This window comes from Lactuca sativa, chromosome 7, assembly GCF_002870075.4.
Source record: "Lactuca sativa cultivar Salinas chromosome 7, Lsat_Salinas_v11, whole genome shotgun sequence".
In the NCBI taxonomy this organism is placed as follows: domain Eukaryota; kingdom Viridiplantae; phylum Streptophyta; class Magnoliopsida; order Asterales; family Asteraceae; genus Lactuca; species Lactuca sativa.
Window position 1 is genome coordinate 27,966,884 of NC_056629.2, and position 10,629 is coordinate 27,977,512.

The following is a 10,629-nucleotide window of genomic DNA, read 5'->3' on the forward strand; positions in this document are numbered from 1 at the left end:
TAACACATAAAACTCCTTGTTGGCAATAGAGGTATATATGCTATACACCTGATCTAGATCTCACAATGTTCTAGGGTTAGACAAGTGCAATGTGCGTGTTCTAATTCCAATATGGATTGGGCTCCTTAAAATGTCTCAAAAACAAGGTGTTGCCCATACTAGACCTCCCTTATCAATTATCACCTCCTTACCAATATAGGGCAAACACGTGGAGTCTGGTTGTTGCAAATACGATAAGAGCATAAATCAAATCTAAGAGGTGACAATAGTCCAGCAGTCCACAACCGAAATAGATTAACAACAAGGTGGAAGTTATCATAACCTTACAAGTATAGATACATCACATTCTATATATATATCAACAATCCGCAACCCTAAGTAAATCAAAACCTTAAGTTTGAGCAACCCCCGTGTGAAATCAACCATCCATGATTTGCCCTAATTTTGCCTTGAACTACACAAGTCAGTGTGATCTCGATTTCTCAACCATTCACGATCTGCCATGTGGCCATGATGATCGACGTGTAGATTCCTTTGTGATTCATTGGTCATGTCTGTCCGCCTCATTTTGGTCATCTAGGGTTTCAAAAAGAAGAGGTGTGGCGTATTGTGTAGTCCCTCGATGCCCCTCATCGGAATCTTGACAATAGGATAGTATGATCGTGTCAATTGATACCTCTACCACTGCAAAAAAGAGGGTCGCCACCACAAAACCAAGACCCCAACACACCTGATGCAAGTTCAACAACCACAAATTTAGGTATTAACACGTACCCATGAGAATGAGATGATTATCATAAATTCAGCAAAAGATTTAGGGTTAAATGTAAGGAGGGTAAAACATGAGGGACATTTAGAGAGCTTACTAGCACTGGAATCAATGGTGAGGAGACTTTATCATGTGCGGATTTATACTTGTGAGTATCCAACATGAGAAATGCAAACAAAGCACTCGCGAGGCTAACACATAACTTCCCAAGAAAAAGAATAACATTTCCAATCACATTCACCTTCCCTATTCGAAGAATATTGTTCTTAATCAACTCAGTCGCCATTGCAGAAGCTGCAAAGAAGCTTTCACCTGTGATAGCAATCTGCAAAGTTCAAAGTGCAAACAAAACAAAACAACAATCATTCTCTTGATTTGACTTTCTCGATTCAAAAAAACCCAATCTTCAACTTCAAAACCAACACCAAAAGACAATTACCATTATGTACGCGTTGTGGTTCACCGATCTAATGATCCACTCGATACACGTAAGGGCAAAATGGGAAGAAACTGACAAAACTTTCCCAACCTGGTTGTGAGTCTTGATATCAACTACCATAAGTTTCTTACGTAGTGGCTTTAGTATCCGAGCTAATGACTCAATGAATGAAACCATAAGAGAGCCAATAGCCACCGATCCAATGTTATACCTCACAAGCCTCTTTACCGAAGAGAATATAGGAAGAAATGAAATTTCTTGCTGCATAAATAATGTAACATCAATTACAAATTTACAACAACTAGCTATATATCAGTGTTTCTTTTTGACTTAATACAGAAAGACAACGAAATGAGGCTTACAAGAACTTCACCATGGCCCCAATAATGAGAAGCAACGGACCCCGCAATAACTGTTGAAGAAAACGCCTTAACAAACTGTGTAACCCAATACCATCCAAAGAGATGAAACAAGATAGCAATCCCTATATGAGGAGTGTAATGGATTGTATGCCCACAACACCTTTCACAATTCACTTGCTTCATTTTAAGATCATAAGCACAACAATTAGCATTGCATCTATCTCTAACAATTTCCCCCGAACTAAGTAGATAAAGAATAGCAGAAATCCAGATCATATAAAAGATTCCAAGAACCGCATACGGCATAATCGGGAAAATAATCAACGCCCTTACTTCTCCTATAATCTTCGATGCAACCTGCGTAATCAAGAAAATATATAAAAGATTCCAAGGGCATTTTCGTAAAATCGATTTTGATTCTCGTTCTTGCCTTGAGTACGGAAGTTGCTTTAAAGATTCTCCGTGCTATTGCAATGGATGAGAGGATGGCTACCACCATGATGACAGTCATAAACACTGCAGCCAAATGAAGATGGACACGTTCCTGAAGTAAAAAAAAATGGAAATTATAAAGTTATGAGATTTATTTAAATGTGAAGGTAAAAAGTGATTTGTAAGTAATTTAGATGATATGGGTACCGGGTACATACCCGCCCGGATAAGTGATAAGACGGGTCATGGGTGCCAATAATTGGGGTGATAGCATCGTTCCCGATCCATCCAGCTGAACGTATGAAAGTAATAACAAGATTCAGCTTGATATTTGTTTGGCTGTTTAGAAACCAACATTGCAAATATGAAATATGTTATGTAAAAGGTGAACTTATGGGTTAATCGGGTAAGCTATATATGAGTGTTTTCTTTTTGACTTAATCCAAAAAGCACGACTTCATACAGAAAGTCAAGGAAACCTAAGTCCTATTTCTTCTTTTACAAATTTGTCTTCATATATTTGTTTTCCCTTCCATTTTCAGTTTTCCCAAGTATGTCCACTTTCTCAAATATTTGTTTGACATTGTTCATGCAAACAACACTTAAAAGTGGAAAAAAGTAAACATAATTGGTTATTATGACATAGATGTCATCTAATTAGTTGCAGCATTTTTGTATCTCCAAACTTTTAAGCATAAAATGGCATAGTTACCAATAAGCATTTTACCCTCAAAAGACTACCATTATGCAAGGGTGTTTTGGGTATTTGGTTAGTAGTGAACCACAGTTCTTATTATGCCTGCATTTACTTTGTCCTTCTGTGCAACCAAATGTGTGATCATTTGCTCAAATATTTTTTCAAAACATCATTTATCACGATATCACTTTATCTAGAGCTAATATAAGCTTTAGAAAGAGCTAATACATCAAGACATCAAACAAAATTTTAAGAGCAAACCTTTCAAATAGAAGAATATGGTGACAGAAATGATGAGGATATCAAAAAGGGCAACTGTTATCCATGTCATTGCAGACACAAGACGTTGAATCATAGCTAGCCATATCACTGATAAAATTAGAGGTATGATTCCTCCACAAACAATCAAAACAGGCCATGATTTCCCAATATCCGCAACATAACGCTGCAAAAAACAATGTGTAGCATCTTAATTTTATATGCAAACATTTGAATTTGATTTAAACTCGTGTTAAATGCAAGAAACAGTAATATACTAATATACAATGCTATTATTGGGTAGATTTTTCAAAGTACATCTTAGTAAAAAAAGATTGAAAGTACAATGGTGCAATAGAAAGAAATGAAAGTATGATGCTATAATAACCAAATAAATGAAAGTATGTTGCTATTTCTTGCATCTATCCATAGTTGTGAAAGTGGATTAATAAGTATCAAGAAAGATAGATGATGAACCTTTAAGACAGATGATTGAGAGTTTATTGACTTGTGAACTGTCTTATCTAATATCATGCCATCATCAACCGTTTGTCCACCCATCATGTGCCATTGTTGAAGAGACACGTTCGATTTGCGTGTCATGAATTCACAACTCCACAAAACTACAAAAGTGTGAGGATATGATTAACAAAAGATGTTTAAAAATATTGAGAAAATGATGGTGGAAAATGGAACAGAAAAAATGAACAATTAGAACTTAATGGGAAGCTTGATTTCCCCCATTAAGTCCACTAAGTCAAAAAGAAACACCACCTTACTCGTATAAGAAATTCTATCAATGAATGCAATTGAAAGTTGAAACAAAATAATAATAATAATAATTGTTTAGCACTTACCATTTACACTAGGAAAAAGGACAGGGTAGCATGGACCAAGTAGTTGTAAGGAAGATTTTCTCATATCGGGTGTTAGGAAAGAGAAATAATCATAATCCCTACTCACCCATTGCTCCATTGAAAGCCGAATTTCATCCCCTTCAGGATAATTGCATACCCATTTAAGAGTATCATTTGATGGCATTGGACAATCCCTCAAACAAATGCTTTTGAAATCCTCTAAATCCGAGTGAGTATCTTTGAACCCACTTTCAAATACTTGATTAGGGTTTACCCAATATCTCACTCCCAATCCATGAAGATTTGGATTTCCGTTTTTGTCACCACATACATTGCCTTTGTAGTCCAAACCATGAGTCAGCCTAATGAAACATCAATGAATTCACTATTATTTATGAATTTTATGTGTTTGACTCGTCTTTTGTATAAAATGCAAAGCAAATCGACCCAATTTTTAAGCAAATGGATTGGGATTGCCACCTATTGTTTAGTCTATGGATTGTATGGTTTGATAATTGAAATATCGTTGCTTTTTGGTTGTTTTTGTTCCTGTTCTTGTTCTTGTATAGAGAATATATGCTAGGAGTGTTGTTGAAGTAATATTACCTTTAAGAGGTTTAAAAGCTTCTAAATTACACACACACACTAAAGTAAACTGAAACACAAAGAGTAATTAAAATTTTACCTTTAGTGCAAACTAACCATCTTTCTTACGTAAATGTAAAAAGAACCATCGTTCTTGCGAAAATGCCAAAAAGTACTTTAATTTGCAAGAATGAGCAATTGTGGACAGATTTTGGAAATCTAAATGCCAAAAGATACATCATACTTGTTGTTTTTCAACCTAAATAGCTCATTTACACAGTGTTGTTTTGCATTTTTGCAGAAGCTATTGTTTATTTTTGGCAAAAAGCAACAAGGATGGCTTAATAAATCAAGAAACATGAATTTGATCAAGTATTTTGTTAAATACTTCATATAGAACCCTAAATTGATACGCACAAACACACAAATCAGAAGGGTGAAAGGGGTTGCAAGAAACTTAATTTGATCAAGTTTGTTGACAAACTTACCTTAACGGGTTACCTTTATGGAACCCAAAACTGGAGTTAACAATTAAAGCAATCCAAAAGGCAATGAAGAAGACAAGAAATGGTATATCTCTGCATTTTCTACCATGCCTGATGACGTCACCCGTCTCAATGTTTTGATCTTGCCCCCCATTGCTTGAAGAAGGAAAAGGGTATCTTCCAATCACTGCCCCTAATGGAAACCTCATTTTGATTTAGTAGATATCAAAACCCAAAACAGATATTTAACATCTAGGGTTTGCGTAGGAGCTTGAGGAACACGAGGACTGTGTGGGTGTGTGTTTGCAGAGTGAAACTAGTGTGTGAGAGTAGCAGGAAAATGTGAAAGCTTCGACAGGGGGTCTTGAAATTCTCTACATTGAAAAATCTAAAGAAAAAGACGATAATCAACCTACCGTACCACTTTTTGGACCGAGATTTACGGAAAATTAAGATTACTTATATCATAAATGGCACAACCATTACAATTTTTTTATACGTATTATGATTTAAAAAAGGTAGTATATTTTTTAATTTACACGATCATTGAGTTTTTTTTTTTTTATATTTATCCTTTTTAACTTGTTAAACTATTCGTATTAGTTCTTATGACCGGTTATTCTATGTTAGCCGATAAAAATAACTTAATAGGATAATTTATTTTGTACACATTAAGTCCTAAATATTTTTGTACACACTTAGTCCTTAATATTTTTTGTTGCAAAATAAGCTATTTTTTTGTACTCATTCATATTATTTATGAATGATTTCTTTAAGTTTTCTCACAACATCTTACGTGAGACAATCATTAATGAGGTGTTTAAAGCTTTTGATAAGTTCATCGCGATCTCGGCTATTTGGTTGTTTAAGTCATGTGTTCTGAACGTCCTAACTTTTTCATACGATCTTGGATTTTAACTATATTATATTCATGCGTTCATATTTTAGTCTACTATAATTTTTGTTTAGATTACTCGCGTTAAGAAGTAATATATTCTTACTTGCGATCTTTATATACATACGTTTTTTATGAATGCATATATGAATGTTTTTTTTATAAAATCGTAATTAAAAATATATTACATTTTAACGGGAGTAATCGAAAAACGAATATAACATCCCCAAATTTCATACAAAAATTTCAATTTTTGAAAGTAAATAAATTGTTCCAAACATTTAATTAAAACATAGTTTGACAATCATTTTTAAAAAACAATGTGTGTCTACAATCATGCATTAGTCTTCCATTTATCTATAGAAGTACCTGAAAAACATTAATATTCAACTTGGTAACTTCTTCATACGAGCTCCGTTTTTGACATTCTTTATATTCACGCATAGCTATCGACGAGTACTACAACTTTCACTTACATTACTTTGGCTAAAACAAAAGATATAATTATTTATGATTTTATAACAATCGGTTATATATAAAAATCCTTTAATACTGAAAACAGATGTTACAACGAACATGTGGATATAAAGATCGATAAAATTTGATATCGTATGAAGAAGTTACGACGTTCATAACAAAAAACCTACGCAACCAAGCAATCGAGATCGCGATGAAGATAATCATCAATAGCCTCAAACACCTCATCAATGATTGTCTCATGTAAGATGTCGTGAGAAAAACTTAAAGAAATCATTCATAAATATTGAATGGGTACAAATGACAAGGACTTATTTTGAAACAAAAAAAAATATTAGGGACTAAATGAGTGCAAAATAAAAAATATATTACCATATTAAGTCATTTTTCTTGGTTAACCTGGAGCAACCGGTCATAACAATTGAATGTGTACAGTTTAACAAGTTGAAATGGGTAAATGTGGACGAAAAAAACTCAGTGGCCAAATGTGTACAAGTCAAAAAATATATTACCCTTTTAAGTCATTATCTCTTTTTTTATGAGTGTAAATATTGTCTAGCCCGTAAATAAATATTAAAATATTATATATATATATATATATATATATATATATATATATATATATATATATATATATATATATATATATATATAAGCTTAGGTTATTTTGTTTTACTAACTATTGTATGCCAGAATGCAAAAATCTGGACCAATGGATGGAATTCATCAATGGACATGATTTGAGAGTGTATGATATTATAATGGGATATCATGTACTATATAATCACACAAATTTTAGCAAAAGGGTATTTTAAACAATTAACTACAATTATAAAAGGAAATTTTCGGATATTTATGGATAATTAATTCTCCTAATTTTAAAAATATGATTTTTTTTAATTAATTCAATTTAATTTCTAACATAATTTGTAAAAATAACCGATTTATTCTGTTAGAATATTTTTTTAGTTAGAATGATGCTCTTTCAGAATTTTATTCTATTAGAATATTATTGAATAATAACAAAGTTCTGGAATCCGAGGTTGGAAAATAACTACATTCTAACATATTTTGTCAGAATAACATAATGTCAATCATAAACTACTAAATACATTCCGAAAAGAATACACAAAAATAGATTCTTGAACTAATAATATACCAAATAATTAATTGTGATTCTTTGAATAATAACAACATTCTGAAAGAATAACAAATGTAATAGGTAAAAAATAACAACGTTCTTAAACATTAAGTGTAATCATTCTTTAATTCATTCTTCAAACCTTTCCCATCAGTTCTTCAAGCCATTTTTCAAGCCATTTCTATCACAAATTCTGTTAAAATGCAACAGTAAAATTCTGTTAGAATACATTATCAACATATAAATATTAAAATTTTATCAAAATAAAACAACAAAATTCTAGCAGAATTTATTATCAACATATAAATAATTAACCAAAACCAGATTCGGAAGACATGAATAAAAAAAATTAATAGATTTTTATCCTCTCAATTTATTAACAATCAAATGAATAAAAAAATTAACAGATTTGATACTTCCATGGTCCTGCAAAATAATTTATAATATAATTGAAACAAAGTTGATTCAAGAGTTTTGTTAAACACCTTACTTACAACAAAAACATTTATGAAGAAACCATTTATATTTGCCGCGATACCACTTCTCTCAGATAGACCTCTGCTAACTTTTCTGCTGAAGAACTCTCACTAATGGCGATAAAGTGAGCACTCTTTGTCAGACGGTCTACTATCACCCAAATCGCATCAATGCCCCTCGCCGTTCTCGGCAATTTGGTGATAAAATCCATGGATATCTGCTCCCATTTCCACTCTGGGATTTCCAGTGGTTGCAACTTACCATGCGGTCTCTGATGTTCGGCCTTAACCCTACGACAGGTTAGGCACCTATCAACAAACCACGCCACATCTCTCTTCATACAAGGCCACCAATACTCTCTTTTGAGATCCAAAAACATCTTAGTGGCCCCGGGATGGATCGAGAATCTCGATCTATGCGCCTCCTCCATCAAGATGGTACGCGTTCCTCCAACAAACGGTACCCAAATCCGACCTTGGAAAGTCATAAGCCCTCTGCTATCGGTTACGAACTCTGATACCTGACCGATAACTCGCTCTCTCTTATGGTTCTCCGGTCTTACAGCCTCAGCCTGAGCCCCTCTGATGGTGTCCAACATCGGAGTCATCACCGTCAATCTCATACAAATATCCTGAATTGGGGCGTTCTCTGCCCTACGACTCAGGGCGTCGGTTACCACATTAGCCTTGCCCGGGTGGTAAAGGATCTCACAATCATAGTTGGTATGCAGCATCCTGATTTAAGCATTTTATCGAGCAGTTGGTATGCAGCATGAAACTTTCTTTAAATTCTCAATAATGACAGCTTATCCCTTGGCCAATCTTGAAACCTGTGAAAAACATGAAAAACAAAAATCTTGTCTCTTAGTATTTTTAACAGACAGTTGGTAGGCACTAAATAAATAATTGGTTGCTCAATGTCTGGATGAGAAAGAGCATAATTAATGAGATCCAGATATGCGATAAAACCTTATTGAAAGAAAACAAAAATCTGGATGAGAAAGAGCATAATTAATGAGCATTTATTTAGGTTTAAACACAGAAATATCGAGTATTTCTTATTGTGAACCAAATCAAGAAGAAAGAAACAAATCTAAGTATGTGTAAACGAAGAATCATCAAACATAAAAAACATATATACCGAAATCGCCGGTGAATAAACGTGGTGGTGGAGGTGTGGTACGTTTGCTAGTGATGATGATTTTGATACAGGGCTTTCTGGGAAATGGAGATAGAACGCAAAGGAGGTGATGGTGGTGAACCAGCGCAGGTGATGTCGACAATTTAGATAGAGTAATTAGGTTTTTCTTAGAGAATGCGTAATAGAGACAAAGAGAGTTGAGAGGGTGAGAGAAACAGGGACCGAGAAAAAGAAAGATTCATTTAAAGCTAGCAGCAACCCTTGTGAAATTCTTACCAGCTGGATTTCTTGAGTTTCACTGCTATTTTATATAAAGATTCATCGCAGGTGGCTGCTGATTTAGAAAAAATCGATGATGTGGCCGGTAGTTTTGTGTTTATGATTAGGGTTGAGAGAAATAGAGAAAGAAGTGGCGGCTGCATGCTTGCTTCTGATCTAAAACACACACACACACACACTTTCACCCACACCGCAGGTTGTGCTTGCTCCAAGAATTTAATAAATTTACTGGCTTCAGAGGGATTATGGCTCGACTTCCTTTCGATTTGATGAAGAGGGAGGAAGAAGAAATCGGGTCTCTCATGTGCCTGCCGATCGAAAAAATAAAAGAGCAGGGATTAGGGTTAGTGAGATGAACAATGATTTAAAAAGGATTTGTGACACTCATTTAATGATTTTCCAAATATACAACATTTATTTTTGGTTTATAAAGGTAAAATGACTAAGTTACCCTTTATTATTTAATTAATGATTTTTTTTCCTAAATTCTGATTGGAGCATTTAGGCACACAATATTTGCTAAAAACATTTGAACCTATCTCTCTCTCTCTCTCTCTATATATATATATATATATATATATATATATATATATATGGTTAGGTTATTTTGTTTTTACTAACTATTGTGTGCCAGAATGCACAGATCTGGACCATCGGATGGAATATAATCAAATGTCATGATTTGAGGGTCTATGGTAGTAGAATAGGATAGCATGTACCATATAATCACACAAATTTCAGCATAAGGGCATTTTAGTCAATTAACCTATATTAAAAAAGGAAATTTTCGGATTTTTAGGGATGATTAATTCCTTTATATTTTAAAAATCTGAATATTTTAAATTAATTCAAATTTAAAAATCCAATTTTATTCTGTCAGAATGATAGAATGTCAACCATAAACTAGTAAATGTATTTTTCGATTTTATTCTGTCAGAATGGCAGAATGCCAAACATAAACTAGTAAATACATTCTGAAAGAATACACAAAATCGATTCTTGAACTAATAATATATCAAAAAATTACATTGTATGATTGTGATTCATTGAATAATAACAAATATTCTGAAAGAATAAACAAGTATAATTCTTAAAAAATAACAACATTCTTAAAAAATGAGTGTGATCATTCTTTAATTCATTCTTCAACCCTTTCCCATCAGGTCTTTAAGCCATTCTTGAAGCCTTTTCAACCAGAAATTCATTGCCAAGTAATTTGTAGTGATACACTTGTAAAACCTGCACATTAAACATACAAATAATTAACTACAATTCTATCAGAATACAACAAATAATATTCTTACAAAATAAACTATTCTGCAAGAATATTATTTAA

The 10,629-nt window shown here is 33.2% G+C and overlaps 1 protein-coding gene across 1 annotated transcript; it reads right to left on the reverse strand.

The window, feature by feature from the left end:
- Nucleotides 1–275: 275 nt before the first annotated feature.
- LOC111903990 (choline transporter protein 1) lies at nt 276–5,307 on the reverse strand. The gene is made up of 10 exons (XM_023899768.3): nt 4,888–5,307; nt 3,815–4,176; nt 3,435–3,580; nt 2,961–3,144; nt 2,221–2,294; nt 2,001–2,114; nt 1,571–1,927; nt 1,209–1,469; nt 867–1,094; nt 276–730 (listed from the first exon to the last, which is right to left on the reverse strand). The coding sequence occupies exons 1-10, from the start codon at nt 5,091–5,093 to the stop codon at nt 542–544; spliced, it is 2,121 nt and encodes a 706-aa protein (XP_023755536.1). The 5' UTR covers nt 5,094–5,307; the 3' UTR covers nt 276–541.
- Nucleotides 5,308–10,629: the final 5,322 nt, after the last annotated feature.